Below are 14,677 nucleotides of genomic sequence, written 5' to 3'. Positions count from 1 at the left end.
TCAGATAGCAACCAATCGAATGCGACAATACGATCCCCCAGCCAACGGTACCTAGATGCCAAGATTTCGACGATACATCCGGAGTAAGCTCTTCATTCGTACCTAGAAACTAGTCATCCGTCTCCTTGTATCAAGATGTTAGACGGCGGAGGGCTCCTTGCGAGCGCTAGTGCTGCCGGCGATCTTGAGAAAGTCAAGTCCCTCCTCAACCAAGCATCTGACCGTGACAAACACGAAGCTCTACGGTTCGCAATCAAGGCCAACGCGCTCGTCACCGTCAACTATCTACTACACAACAACGTCAAACCCAGTGTTTTCGACTTCGAAGAGGCTGTCAAGCAGTGCTCATATCCGATCCTGGAGCTTCTCCTGTCGAGCGGCTTCAATATTAACGAACCGATCAGAGAAGATTCTCCTCCTCCTCTAGCGTCGGTATAACATTAATCCAAGCTTGCACACCCCTTCTGACCAGCTCAGTTCTGCTTTGTTTAATTCAAGTCTAGTACATTGGCTTATCGAGCACGGTGCGAATCCCAATGCTCAATGTCGATTTGACATCACACCTCTATCTATTGCAGCCCAATCCGCCTCGAAGGAGGTTATTGAGCAACTCTTTGAACTTGGTGCGTCCGTAAAATACGGACAACCTCTTCATTTTGCAGTGTATGCAAATCGTCCGGACGAGATCATCACACTTCTGCTTGAGAAGGGTGCTCCGATAAACGGAATCATGTTCGAGGACCACCAACTTTCCTACTACCACTGGAAAGAATTTGGTTTGGGGACGCCCTTGCATATAGCGGCTGAGGCTGGGAACGCCAGACTGGTGAAATTATTACAGGAACGTGGCGCGAATTTGAATATCAGAGATACGCTAGGACAGCTGCCCAGAAACTACAATGTACCTGGCTGAATCATTGATTGGTGATGGTTTACACGAGCGCGGGACGAAAAGGCTGGAGCGGGCTTCAGCTAGCTACAGCAACAGGACAGAGGTCCTTCGAAGTCCAAATCGCGGGTTCGCCAAACGCTCATGCGGATTCATGTACATGCTGGAAGACAACTCAGGTATACCCCATACGGGCAAGAAGTTGATTCATCAGGCAAGGTGACCATGTGGTTACTGCTGGTCTCTTTTGAGAACTCATTTGAGAGCCTGTGATGGACCCAATTGGTTTCCCCCACCACAGCTATGCTCCTGGGACCCCATTACAGACCCTTGTCCGTTCTCCTGGTTGGCTTACAGCCGGGAGTCTCCCGGTTTTCAGACGAGAATAAGAGTTGTCGGGGCAAAGGTTCACGAGTTGAACGGGCGCGGCGTTTGGCGAAACTCGCGCTCACCAAACTCTCCTCAGCGTGTTAACAACCGCTCCTTGGGGGATAGGTGCCCAGGGCGATGGAGAATGGCATCAGATTGGTCAAACAGGGAAGAAAGGGAAGACATTCTGCTGTAGACGAGGTTGTTGGAATACTTCATGAACCATTGCCGAATTCTGGCCACCGGTCCCATGGATAAGATTCGGTACATGCTGCTCACGACTTTCTAGAGCATTGGTCCGAGCTGTCACACTCATTAGTCTCGGAAAGTGAATAGTCTGCCATAAACGTCAGGGCCAGTCCCTACGTCGAATAAAGCCATCGAGACATATCAATAAGTATTCGCCACTCTATACTGTGGGTCAAATGAGTGTTCTGGCAAGATTAACTACTTGAGAAACCTCAGTGCCAAATCAAAGTACTGGAGATACTCGCATATACCTATGCAGAGCTAGCGATACGACTGGCCATTCTGGCCTCGGTATCCACTCCAGTCCTCATTGATACGGTTGTAATAATGTGAATATTCTATGACTGGCTGTTGGTTACAGTGTTCGCAAGTTCTATCAAGCTTACCAAGCCTTGGTGCTGGCCAGGGACTGGACTTCGAAGCGGGATGGTGCTTGGTCGATGCATACGACCGTCCTGCAGGCAGAACATTCCCGTGCCCTATCCTCCAAGGACATTGGCATTCATTCTTGCTAGAGTGGCATCCACGTGGAAGTTGTGACCTCGAATAGTTTGCTGAAGTCAAGGTAGTACCTCGTAGATGGAAGTCAGTCTTTTGAGGAAGTCGAGTCCACATTGATGAAAAGCGATTAGGAGGATTTCGGACAAGGCTGAACCCTTTTCCATGCCAATACAGCCGATAACGGAGCAAAGCCGGGACGTGTTCCCCGCATCTCACCCGTCGGCGTCGTCGGGGGGTTGGAGTAACTGGACAGCCCATTGGAATATGACCCGACCCGTGTCCTGCACCTTTGTGAGAAAACAGCATTTCCGACGCGAAACCTCGAGCATACGGGGGGAGCTTTTGGCCTATTTTCTCTGAAGCTCTAATCTGGGGTCGATCTCTTTCCCCGACCGGACTGAAGGTTGCAGTGTAGAGAGCTCCCGGGAGTAAGGGTACCAGCCAAGTGAACAAGCAGCTCTCACCATGGCCGCGAAGAACGTCCTTCGCAGAGCAGTGCTCTATGGTAACTTCTTAACCATTTCAGCTATTTGACATTTCAAAAACTCTGTATGCTCATCTGCTAACTCTTTTTCTGCACAGTCCCTGGCTCGTCACAGCGCTTCCTCGACAAATCCCGCTCCCTCACCGCCGATTGCATCGCCTACGACCTCGAAGACAGCGTGACGCCTGCAAAGAAGGCCGAGGCCCGGATCCTCGTGCGCAAGGCCCTGGACCAGGACCTGCCCACGGGCGTAAAAGAGCGGGCGGTGCGGATAAATAGCGTGGGCAGCGGACTGGCGCTCGGCGACCTGGAGGAGGTGGTCAAGTCGCCGAACCTGACGACGCTGGTCGTGCCCAAGGTCGAGAGCGCCAGCGACTTGACCTTTATCAGCGACGTGCTCGCGCACGCGCGCTCCCGGGAACACCTCCAGCAAAAAGGCCAGGTGGGCGTGCTGGCCCTGATCGAGTCGGCAAAGTCGCTGCTCAACCTGACCGAGATCTGCCGCGCCGCGCCGCACCTGCTGCAGGGCCTGGTGTTCGCGGCCGAGGACTTTGCGCTCGACATGAGCATCACGCGCTCCCCGTCGCTCACCGAGTTCCTCTACGCCCGCCAGCTCATCGCCACCGCGTCGCGCGCGTACAACCTCCCGTCCACGCTGGACCTGGTCGCGACGGCCTTCCGAGGCGAGGCCGACCAGGAGACCCTCGTCCGCGAGTGCGAGGAGGGCAAGGGCATGGGGTACAACGGGAAACAGTGCATCCACCCGTCTCAGGTGGCCACGGTCCAGGATATCTTCTCCCCGAGCGACAAGGAGGTTGAGTGGGCCGTCAGGATTATCATCGCGCAGAAGAGGGCCGAGGAGATGGGCAAAGGTGCGTGGAGTCTGGACGGCAAAATGATCGACAAGCCCGTCGAGGGTAAGGCCGAGCGTATCGTCGAGAAGGCTGTCCTGTGTGGGATGGACGTCCAGGGATTGAAGGAGAAGTGGAAGGATCAAAAGCCCGAGTGAACGCCTCATGGCGGGTAGCAAAGGAAAAAGGGATCTATGCTTTTTTCTAACTGGACAAAACACTTTTTGGGAGGCTGTTCCAGAGCCTGTCCTGGTCTTCCTCCGCTGCGACCCGTCTCGTTCTTCCTGTCCAAAGATCTATACTGCTGTACAACTGGACCACAGTTCCCCCCACGGAGCTTGATGTACCTGTCCTCGCCTGGAGGCCACTTTTGAATCGAAAACAGCGTAAGAACGCTTGTATTTCTGCAATAATTGCCATATCTTGTTGGCAGAACGTTCGGAAGCCAAGATGTCCTGCTACTCCTTCTTCGTCTGGCTCAGGTCTCCATTCTCATACCCCTTGGCCTTGAATTCCTTGGTCGTGAACGTAATTTGCTCCCTCTGATCAGTCTTTTTCTTGATTGTCAAACAGTTGATGTCCAAGACTTCGCAGATGCGATTGATCACCCGCACCGCCCATACGAAATACTGCACCATGGCGAATGCAAAGCAGCCATAGAGGTACCACCTTTCGTACTTGGCGGGGATTGGCGCAAGTCCAACCAGGGGAAGCCAGGCCATTATCGCCCCGCCGGCCAATGGAACCAGTGCGACAGTGAAGTACGGAAATGCTCGACGCGTCAAGTGGTGGAGAATGATCTTTGTGGTGAGCCGACCAAAGACAAAGGATAGCGTTAGGCAGAATATGATGAGATGCTTCTCTTGTAGGAGAATTGAGTAAGGGGATCCGCACCATGCACAAACGGAGGCGGTATAGATTATCATAGGGATCCATTCGAGGAAGACGGGCCATAGCGGAAGGTTTTGTCGTTTTCGCGCCAGGTAGACATTGTATATGCACGAAGGCAGATGGGCCACAAAGAAGGCGAAAAGGACGACGGGGACCCAAAGGTCGAGCAATACCGTCTCACCGAATAGTTCCGGATAGCCAATATAATCGACGATTCGATGTTGCCAGAATTGAGGACCAACGACGCCTGAGACCACCATGAAAAAGCATGCAAGGATCAGACCCTCGGTCGGACCGTTGAAGGCTCCGAGAAAGAGAGTATGAGTGTGGTACGTCTCCCAGGTGGAGAAGAACATGGGCAGACAAGGGACGAGTGCTGTAAAGGCGCCGATCTTGGAATGGCCCAGACCCATCGCAGCCGTCTCGAGCAGGCTGCCCAGCGTGCAGTTGAGTGAGTCGATGCCGTGATCAAACAATTCTCCAAGACCACTGGATGTGCCGGTTCGGCGGGCCTGTTTGCCGTCGATGTTGTCCATTGTTGAGTACATCCATAAGCCCAGTGCAAAACTGAAACAGAGCCAAGGTGGTGCCGGGCCCACGAGATCCGGAACAAAGATGCACAGCAACAGGATATTGACCAAGATGCAACAGAAACCCAAGAGCGTCACCATGTTGGGGGCAAGCCACATGGGAAGGAGCTTGACAGCGGCATTCCACTAGAAACCCATGAGCTGATGTGGACGTGTGACCAAGCGAGTTCAAAGACGTACGTAGTGGCGCAGGATGTGATTTGATATCCACGACTCGTCTACACTTTGGTACTTATAGGTCTTCAGGTGGGCCATGGCCTCATCTGAGAGAGGGTCCTCTGTTATAGGATCATGAGTTTTTCTGGACCGAGAACGAGCTTAGAGTGCAAAGAGTAGCTAAACGCTGAAAACCTACCCGATTCCACCATGATTCAGGTTTGTTACTTTGCGGCTCTAACCCTGAGTCCAATGAAGATATAGGAACGCGCTGAAGGACTAAAAGACAAGAGGGAGTGAGAAGGTAACTGAGAAAACAAGCGTTAGGAAAGCGGACTAGCGGTCTATCCTGATGCTCGACATGACTGTCAAATGCTCACAAGACGGAAAAGGGCCTCCAATAGAGAAATCCTCAGAACCAAACTAGCAATGGAGAAGGGAAAAGGGAGAAAGGAAATTGTTGAAGTCGGCAGAAGCGCGACCAACGTAATGCCAAGACCTGGAATTTGACGCCGCTTTACCTTCACTGTTGTTGACTGACACGTGCTGCTGCCTTGGCATTCACTTCGCAGTTGTCGCATCCCCCCGACTCCTGACTTGGATCAGCCTTCTCTCCCGGTCTCTGCGATGGTTCATCTCCGCCTGTACTCCTGGAAATCGACAAATGAACAATTGTTCATATTAAGTGGTTGGTAGACTGGCGCAAGCGTGGCCGATGATGCGTCGCGACATCATCACTTTCTCATCCTCGCCTCTCTCCTCACCATGGAGCCTCAAGGGGATCAACAGCCCGTGATCCAAGAACCATCATTCACTGTCGCGCATCAAAAGGTTGAGCTTGATGTCAATTTCAGCCAATATATCAGAGGCAGGACCGAGATCACCATCTACCCTGACTCTACGGACCTCAAAGAGATCAGCCTGCACGGCCGACAATGTACAATCAACAAGGTTCTGGTCAACGGCATCCCGCCATCCTCAGTACGGCATGAAGATCCCTGCGATCAGCTTACGCTCCATTTCCATGGCACAGTCTATCAACACCACGTTCTGGCAGAGAAGGTGGCGAGATCGGTTGGGGCGGAGCCGTTGCCGGATATCACCATTAGCCTCCCAAAGAGATTGAAGATTGTGCCAGTCACGGTCGCAGAAGTGCACACCCAGGCTGCTGGCTCCATCAAGATCACAGATCCACAATCTCAAGGTGCTTCTGCCACCGAACTCACACACGCGCTGTCAGATGCCACTGCTGCGAAATTCACCCCTCTGACGCTAATAATCGAGTTTGATTCCTGTCATGCACGAGAGACTTTGCACTTCGTTTCTGGTGGGGGTGGGAACGGTCGCTGGCCTCATGCGTATACTCGAAACAAGCTGGGCCCTGGTGGTGCCTCGCCATTGTTTCCATGCGTGGACGAAATTAATAGTCGATGCACATGGGACATTTCTATCAAATGCCCGAGGACTGTGGGCGACGCTATTGACCAAGCAGTGTCACTCGATAGTGTACAGCGCAATCTAAACAAAGCCACAAAGCCACCGTCTCGCCAAACCTACGGCACGAAAGAGATGATCGTGGTCTGCTCGGGTGAGCTCACCGATGAGATCTTAGACAAAGGAGATCCTACGACGAAGACCATGTCATTTTCCTGTTCACAGCAGCTGGCGCCGCAGCAGATCGGCTTCGCAATCGGACCTTTTGAGCAGGTCGATTTGAGTGAGCTTCGAGATGCACAAGAGGTTGCTGACATCGGCCGCAATGCCGTTGAGATGTTAGCGTATTGCTTGCCTGGACGAGCAGAGGAGACCAAAAACACCTGCTTGCCAACAACCAAGGCCATGGACTACGTCGTCCAGAAATATATATCCTGCCCCGTCAGATCCTATGCCATGTGCTTTATCGAAGATGCTCCTTCTGATGTCTCCATTTTTGCGGGTGTCACAATCTGCAGCACTCGAATCTTGTACCCGGAAGAAGTTATCGACCCTGCTCAGGAGGTTACGAGGAAATTGGTATATGCCATTGTCTCTCAGTGGATTGGTGTCAATATTGTTGCTGAGAATCCTCGAGACAATTGGGTCATCGTAGGAGGTGCCTACTTTATCACCAACCTCTTCATGCGAGAACTCTGCGGCAACAACGAATACCGAGCTTATATCAAGCAACAAGCAGATCGTGTTGTGGAGCTAGACTATGAACGACCTTCGATCTACGACTTAGGCGCCGTTACCTACGTTGACCCGAAAGAGTCCGAGTTTTTGGCAATCAAAGCCCCAGTTGTGCTGTTTATTCTGGATCGTCGCATAGCGAAGAAAGAGGGTACATCCAAAATGCCTGGTATCTTAGCGAAGCTCCTTACCAAGGCTCGAACGGGTGATCTAGAAAATAATGCACTCTCGACGGAGTTGTTCCAGAAGACTGCTGAAAGGATGGGCCACGACAAGATCGATGACTTTTTGGCCCAGTGGGTCAAAGGCGCAGGATGCCCACGGTTCTTCGCTCAGCAAAGATTCAACAAGAAAAAGCTGGTCGTCGAGATGAGCATTCGACAAGAACAGGCCTCACGCGAAACCGTGCGGGATCTGGATCCCGACAACTTCATGCGAGATGCTCGCGACGACTTCTACGGAGTGTGGCCTGCGACCGCTCAACAAGTTTTCACCGGGCCGATGACGATTCGGATTCACGAAGCGGATGGTACTCCTTACGAACATATTGTGCAGATCAAGGACGCCAATACTGTCATGGAAGTCCCATACAACACCAAATACAAGCGCCTCAAACGAAGCAAGAAGCAGAGGGCCCGCGCGAACACTAAAGTTAACACGGAACAGGGAGAAGAGGAGAATGACTCTCTCGTCTATTGTCTGGGTGACGTGCTGCAAACTGAGGAGGAGATGGCGAATTGGCGAATCAAGGAGTGGACTTCCGAACAGGAAGACAGGATGAACAGCGAATCCTATGAATGGATTCGACTGGATGCCGACTTTGAGTGGATTTGCACCATGAACCTGGCTATGCCAGGGTACATGTACGCGTCCCAACTACAACAAGACCGAGATGTTGTGGCTCAGATAGAATCGATCCGCACAATCTCACGATATCCACCGGATGCAACTACCTCCTCCATTTTCATTCGCACTCTGATGGATCGTCGATATTTCCATGGCGTGCGGACTCTGGCGGCGAAGGCCCTGGTTAGGCATGCTGCAGAAGAAGTCGACAACATAGGCTTGTTTCATTTGAGGAAGGCCTACGAAGAACTTTATTGCGCCACAGATCAAAGTTCAGCCTTGACACGGCCCAACGACTTCTCTGATCAACTCTCATACATGTTGCAGTGTGAAATAATCGAGGCTATTGCGGAGGTCCGGAACAGTCAAGGACATTCCCCGAAAGAAGTGAGAGACTTCCTGCTGGAGAAGCTAAAGTATAACGACAACTCGGCGAATGACTATTCCGACGCGTTCTATGTTGCTCGATTAATGAAAGCGCTGACTGGTGCGGCCATTGCACGACCCAGATACAGCGAGTGGGATATTGCTGAAAACTTTGAAATCGAAGACGAGATTCACGATCTGAAAGAATTTGAGCGTCAGTTCCTGGACGAGATTGACCGGTACCGCCGAATGGATGAGTGGACGAGTTCATACCAGAACCTGTACTGCCGAACTGCTCTAGAGTGTCAGGCGATGCTCGCTGCGGCGGGGATCGGCCAGTTTTCACCCTTGCATTTCTTACAGTACACCAGGCCCGGGAATTTCGATATGCTGCGGCGGACAGCTTATGACGTCCTGGTCACACCAAAGGTGTTTGACGACCCGTCCATCCTGCGCTATGTGCTGTATTGCATGGTCGCTGATCCGTCGCCTTACATCCGACAAAGCCTCCAGCGCGCATTCGGCAAGGTCCTCGGAAGACGAGCGATTGGCGAGAAAACCAGCATTGCACAACCGGCTGCTGATTCTCTGATTATCGAAGGAGCCGCAGCCGACACGGAGGAGCCTTCGAAGCGGCAAGAAGAGCTTTCCAGGCGGCAGACGCTGGGAGGAGCGGTGAAAGCGTTGAGGGAGGATCTTGGTCAAAATGAGTTTCTGAAATTGGCCCTGTGGAATGCCATCTGTTACGACCAGATCACACTCGAGGATCTACAGACTTTACTCGACTTTTGCCGCTTGTTGTACGAGCCGGTCAACGAGGTCAAAGTTTCACTGCGAATGCCTCGGTACTGGAAGGTGCAGAATCTAGGAAAGGTGAGTTTTATCTCATTGGTATTTACATTGATACTTTCGGGATACGGCACTAACGTGGCTTTTTATCATTACAGGGCAAGCTCAAGTTCTCTGAGACTCGAAAAGTTCGCAACAAGCCCGTGCTGAAGTGGCAGCCTCCACCACCTCCCACTGCGGTCTTTGCTCCTCGTCCTGAATTACCGCAATCACGACCAAGTATCGGAGGAGGAAGCGGCCTGAAGCTGAAGTTGAAGGTGGGCGGGGGCAACATCGACGGTCATTCCACAGGCCCGAATCGTCAACCTTCGATTTCTCTGTCAAATCCAACACCAACACCACCCCCGATTGCCCATCACGCTAAGCCAGCGCAGCAAAAGCAAGCTGCAAAGCCGCAGACACTTATGGGAGGAGCTGGACGTATTACTCTCAAGATTCCCAAAAGACCAGCTGAAAACGGAAGCTCCTCCCAACATTAGGCAGCTCGGCTGGAATGGTTTGAGCCTTGACAAGTCGGAGAGGCGAGTTGGAAAGAGGTTGGATGTCTTCATGGTGAGAGCGCCCGTTGGCCAAGAGTCTCCGTGGAGGGGACTGGTCACCCTTGCGTAAATCCGCATTCATAGATCGACATGTAACAATAATAACGGAGCGCTCGTTTTACTTCGAGGAGATGATCCCCAAAGAGTTCCCAGACGTAGCGGATGTTGCATTTGTGATGACTTGTTTCAGACCTCATTCCTCCATTTTTGCATGAGCTGTCCCCTTGCGCGGGCATCGCGTTGTTCATCGTCGATCGTCGCCCATGCGTTCTAACGCTTCGAGCATGACAACGGAGTTGCCACGGATGACCACCATACCTAACCTCTCGCGTTCGCCGCCGGATTTTTCTTCGACAGCTTCGTCGAGGACAATGTTCAAAAAGACCTGTATTTAAAACGCCATGCCGGCCAGGAGTGTTAGCGATCCAATCCGTTCTCTCTCTCTTCTTGTCACTGCGCGCATCGCCCTTGTCGATGTAGCTCCATTATTCGGCGCATGTGAAGCGGATGGCTGAATGTAGTTGGGAAGGGGGGATTGGGCTGTCGAGAAAAAGAAAAAGGTTGTGGATAATACATACATCGTAGCCGCGCAGGACGCCGATGACTTTGCGGTTGCCGTTCAACTGGACGAACAGGCGCTTTTCCATGTACTATTGTTGTGCGGAAGTGACACTACGTGTTAGCCACAGAGCACATTTCATCTTGCGTGGGAGAGCCAACAATTGGGAATGTCAAGCGCGGGTGGGTGGAGGGCGAGGAAGGGCGACAGAGAGAGAGAGAGAGATGGAGGGGTTTACCTTCTTGAGCTCGGGTTGCGCTTGAGGCATGGTTGCGGCGGTGGAGGATTCGAGCTGCTTGCTGACTGGACGGTTGATTTGAAGCAGAGAGGGTGTTATAAAGGTAGAGGCGCCGCAAGGGGGGAAATAGTCGTTGACGTTCGTGTTATGTCTTGTGTTGTATGTGTCTTGAGGTCCCGCGAAGATGCGCAGTTGGAGAAATCTCAAGGCCAAGATTTTTGTCGGACTAGGCTATTTCCAGACAAAGGCTGTCGCCGCCCTGGAGGGAGCTGCCTCCATCACCACCACCATGTATCTGTATGTGTTCTATATGAGGACCAAATACATGTAAACCCTTGGTATCTTGTAGCCGGTTCTGGCCTGACAATCTCACTCTATTTGCGTCGTCAGCCTTCAAACTGTGAGTCCAAGAGAGTGTTTGCATCTCTTCGAGCCCTGCACCACATGACCCCGTTTCTTTTCAATGGGGAGGCGGACCCATCAGCTCTGTCCAAGGGGTACTAGGACGCGGTATCGTGCAATGTCCTCACGGGTTGCTGCTGATCTTCATCTCCCCGGCACTCACTCAATCAGATGCATCCCGAAGATATGGAGACTATGGTGCTCTCGCCATTCTCCGCCAATGAAAATGGGCTTTGCGGACCATTCGTAAACACCACGCTTGATCATCCCAGTCTTGTCCATCACCCGCATACTGAGTGGATTGCCCTGGTTCACAATCGCCCTGACATAAACTTTCTTGTAAGGATTCCAAAATGACAGCGCTCTCTTGCAGGACTCAAACACTGCCCTCAACGACTCGGTGGCGTATCCTTTCCCCCACGCTGTCGGCAAAAACATGTACGACAATTCGACAGTCAAAGTTGTATCCGCAGCCGCAGCTGGGATGGTGAGACTCTCTGGCAAAGCAAGGTGGCCGCTGTCCACCGATTTCATGGTTATAAGACCAATGGATTCTGTCGCATCCACTCCAGGCCCGACAGTTTGTGGTTCGGTCTCCACGGAGCTGGCTGTCGGCTCAAGGATCTTGTGGACTGCATAGGCGACCCGATAGCTCTTTGGTCGTTCTGGTTCTGTATTGTTGGTGGGAAGATAACCTCCAGAGATTCTTTGCGTGTCCTCGATCGACTTCGCCCGACCATGGATGCTTTTTCCGTCCGCACACAGTCAAATCGAGAAGTAACCACATTCAGGAGCAAACAATATGGAAATTCCGGCAGAGACAAACCCGAGGACAATGAAGGGGATGCAAGAACTTACCTCCACCACGTAGTCTTCTCGTCGCTGTGCAGCTGATGCAGCCATTCGAACTCCTTGCTTCCTGCTTCGGCCTTGTCCAGCAGAATCAGTTTCAGCCGCGGTGTCAAGATAACCCCGTCCATCGTGACACTGAGTCAGAACCCTCCGCCACTTTGAAAAGATAAGAAGAGTATGTTGGTCGGTTCGAGCGTCGCTCTCGCGGCCGTTCAGCATCTAAAGTAGTGTTGTTCCTCCGTTGTACCAAAGTGGACCACACGCAACAAGGTATCATCCGAGGCGACTTTGGCGCCATTATCGGAAGGGCGCAAGGCGCGAAGCCTGTGATGGCCTCCTAACCTTGATTGGAAGTCCTTTTCAGAAGGCACTCTGGACTCTGTATAGTGTGTACACATACAGAGACACCAAAGTACGGGCACAGGTGAAGCACAATGGTGGATAATTCATGTACCTAGGACCATTGAAATATACCTATGTACGTAGGTATGTAGTGACGAATAGGAAGTGCCAGCCCGCCTGGCTGCTTATCTGCAATGGTAAAAGAGCATTGTCAGACAGAGATTATATCAATGATTCCAAGCAAAGCTCTACCCTGATCTTTCCGTCAGACACTCTTCATTACTCCAGCATCTTTTTTCCCATTCTTTCTTCCCCGCAAACTTTCAAATCTACAATCTGTATACCCTGCGTGCCTTCGTAACCCATCCAGACTAGACCTTGCGCTCCTCTTGAAGACCCTCAATTTGAGCAAAGCCTCACCACAACCTCTTCTTAATATCTCTCCCTCCATGGCATCACTTTTTACCGCGCGGCGGAAACCGAAACGCATTGCGCGGGAAGAGGCAGACAATCAACCGGATGACGGCGAAGAAGGTACGTTCAAACGTCCCAAGAGGCGAACTCTCCCACACACACACAATCAAATGTCCACTGCACGTTGTAAAAACCGTATCTGACACTTTTCTGTGGGCGATCTAGAGGTGTGTGTTGCGAGTGCGTGATTGTGATCGTTTCCCCGCTGACGGCGAGTTTTGTTAGACACGGGTCCCGTGGTAAGACGGCCGACGCACAACGCTCCGCGCACAAAATCCAAACTACGAGTCTCGTTCAACCCGGGCGAGGAGGACGGGGCAGCAACGGGGGAAGCGGCAACATCTGCCGCTACGACACCACAAAACAAATCGGCCACGAGACTGGGCCTTTCCAGCGCCGCGCAGGACATCCTCAGTCGAAGGGAGCACGAAGACCGAGATGGTGAAGGCCAGAACCACGATAGACCGAAATACAACAAGGCTTACCTCGATGAGCTGCGCAACTCGACACCCTCGACCCCACGCGACCTGTCGTCTCGGGACAGCCCGTCGCTGGACCTGGTCGAGCCGTCGACGACGACGAATCTAGCACTCGACCTCGAAAGCAAATTCGGCAAGACGGCAGTTCTGTCCTCCACGCTATCCCCCCACATCCCCAGCGCCGCCGAGATCAGAGAGAAGAAGGAGCGGCGGGCGCGCCTGGCCAAGGAGCAGCAGGCTGCGGAAAAGTCGGAAGATTTTATTTCGTTGGAGGACTACGACTCGGACGGCGAGTTCAAACCGCGCCGCATGCAAGTCTCGTCGTACCTGGCACCGCCGCGGGAGAAGGACACGCGCCTGGTCCGCGAAGACGAGGACATCGCCGAGGGATTCGACGACTTTGTCGAGGATAGCGGGCGCGTCACGCTTTCCAAGAAGGGCCTTCGCGAGCAGAGCCGCAAGGAGAAGGAAGCGATCCGGAATCTCATCAATGAAGCCGAGGGCGCGAGTCCCGACGACTCCGCCGCCGACGGGGAGGGGGCCGATTCTGCTTCCGACTCGGACTACGAACGGCGGCAAGAGTACGAGCTGGCCCAGACACACCACGGCATGGACGGGCTAGCCGCCCACGCCGACCACACACGCCGGTTAACCCGCCCGCGCCAGCCGCGCGAGACCACGCCCATCCCCAAACTCAGCGTCGGTCTGGCTCGCCTGCGCGACATGGTCTCGGCGCTGGAATACGAGCGAGCAAAGATCGCCAAACGCAAAGCCGACATCGAGCGGGAAAAGGCTGAGATCAAGCAGAGCCAGGAGCACATCCAGCGTAGCCTCGAAGAGGCCGGCCAGGAGCTCGACAGAGTCCAGAGAGAACACGCAGAGAGGGTCAACGGGACGACAGGAGGGGGTTCCAAAACACCCGTCGAGGCGGATGGCCACTTTGAATCTTCTTCAAATTCGGCGCCGGCCGAAAGAGGGTTGGAGTCTTTTGGGGATAACCGGCCCTGATCTCTACGGTACTGTTCTCCTGCCACCGCCGCTGCGGATTCTAGACACATCTCATATGGCGACTGTACCATCACTGAGAAATGGACACCTCCGGTAACCCGATCGCTGTTGATAGGGTAAAAGCAGCACGTGGGGAGAAATCCATCGTGTAATGATACGCGTAGAAATCAATGCACCGACCCACCAGTGTCAAGTCATGTTCACGTGGCTCCGTCATTATTGGTACTCAATTATTCTCATTTTTCTTCTCGTCTGCTATTTTGATTCTCAGCTCTGTCTGTCTTGCTCATTTTCGATTAAGTGGTCTTTTCTGGAGGAGTCACGCGGCTCGGATTAGAATTGCTGCAACGTGTCAGGGGAAGAGAGTGGCACAGGATGCTGTCTCTTCGGCAGACAATCGCTTTTCCATCTCGCAGACTCGTTCTCAGAGACCAAGCTCCATTTCCATTCTCCCGAACCTGCATTGCTATTCTTTGATTCCCCTCTGTCCCAGCTCGGTGCATTGCAAAAGTCGATCGTGAAATCCAAGAAGCCCAGGCTCGGGTCGCATACGTGTAACCCTTGTTGACAAGAA

General features: G+C 52.8%; 7 protein-coding genes across 7 annotated transcripts; 4 read left to right on the top strand and 3 right to left on the bottom strand.

The window, feature by feature from the left end:
* Positions 1 to 135: 135 nt before the first annotated feature.
* On the top strand, positions 136 to 913 carry Z517_04249 (uncharacterized protein; the record flags this gene model as incomplete). The annotated part of the gene is made up of 2 exons (XM_013429578.1): positions 136 to 428; positions 478 to 913. The coding sequence occupies 2 exons, from the start codon at positions 136 to 138 to the stop codon at positions 911 to 913; spliced, it is 729 nt and encodes a 242-aa protein (XP_013285032.1).
* Positions 914 to 2,473: 1,560 nt separating this feature from the next.
* Z517_04248 (uncharacterized protein) lies at positions 2,474 to 3,501 on the top strand (the record flags this gene model as incomplete). Its single annotated transcript, XM_013429577.1, has 2 exons — positions 2,474 to 2,513; positions 2,591 to 3,501. The coding sequence occupies 2 exons, from the start codon at positions 2,474 to 2,476 to the stop codon at positions 3,499 to 3,501; spliced, it is 951 nt and encodes a 316-aa protein (XP_013285031.1).
* Positions 3,502 to 3,801: 300 nt separating this feature from the next.
* Z517_04247 (uncharacterized protein) lies at positions 3,802 to 5,079 on the bottom strand (the record flags this gene model as incomplete). The annotated part of the gene is made up of 2 exons (XM_013429576.1): positions 3,802 to 4,950; positions 5,005 to 5,079. The coding sequence occupies 2 exons, from the start codon at positions 5,077 to 5,079 to the stop codon at positions 3,802 to 3,804; spliced, it is 1,224 nt and encodes a 407-aa protein (XP_013285030.1).
* Positions 5,080 to 5,745: 666 nt separating this feature from the next.
* Z517_04246 (uncharacterized protein) lies at positions 5,746 to 9,689 on the top strand (the record flags this gene model as incomplete). Its single annotated transcript, XM_013429575.1, has 2 exons — positions 5,746 to 9,234; positions 9,309 to 9,689. 2 exons carry the CDS (start codon positions 5,746 to 5,748, stop codon positions 9,687 to 9,689), a joined length of 3,870 nt encoding a protein of 1,289 aa, XP_013285029.1.
* A 304-nt stretch (positions 9,690 to 9,993) lies between these two features.
* Positions 9,994 to 10,576, bottom strand: Z517_04245 (uncharacterized protein; the record flags this gene model as incomplete). The annotated part of the gene is made up of 3 exons (XM_013429574.1): positions 9,994 to 10,134; positions 10,328 to 10,399; positions 10,547 to 10,576. 3 exons carry the CDS (start codon positions 10,574 to 10,576, stop codon positions 9,994 to 9,996), a joined length of 243 nt encoding a protein of 80 aa, XP_013285028.1.
* Positions 10,577 to 11,107: 531 nt separating this feature from the next.
* Positions 11,108 to 11,928, bottom strand: Z517_04244 (uncharacterized protein; the record flags this gene model as incomplete). Its single annotated transcript, XM_013429573.1, has 2 exons — positions 11,108 to 11,693; positions 11,807 to 11,928. The coding sequence occupies 2 exons, from the start codon at positions 11,926 to 11,928 to the stop codon at positions 11,108 to 11,110; spliced, it is 708 nt and encodes a 235-aa protein (XP_013285027.1).
* A 663-nt stretch (positions 11,929 to 12,591) lies between these two features.
* Z517_04243 (uncharacterized protein) lies at positions 12,592 to 14,103 on the top strand (the record flags this gene model as incomplete). The annotated part of the gene is made up of 2 exons (XM_013429572.1): positions 12,592 to 12,676; positions 12,842 to 14,103. 2 exons carry the CDS (start codon positions 12,592 to 12,594, stop codon positions 14,101 to 14,103), a joined length of 1,347 nt encoding a protein of 448 aa, XP_013285026.1.
* Between the last annotated feature and the right edge of the window lie 574 nt (positions 14,104 to 14,677).

This window comes from Fonsecaea pedrosoi (assembly GCF_000835455.1).
Source record: "Fonsecaea pedrosoi CBS 271.37 unplaced genomic scaffold supercont1.3, whole genome shotgun sequence".
Lineage (NCBI taxonomy): Eukaryota > Fungi > Ascomycota > Eurotiomycetes > Chaetothyriales > Herpotrichiellaceae > Fonsecaea > Fonsecaea pedrosoi.
The sequence above is the reverse complement of the archived record's forward strand: the minus strand, read 5'-3'. Positions and strand labels throughout refer to the sequence as shown.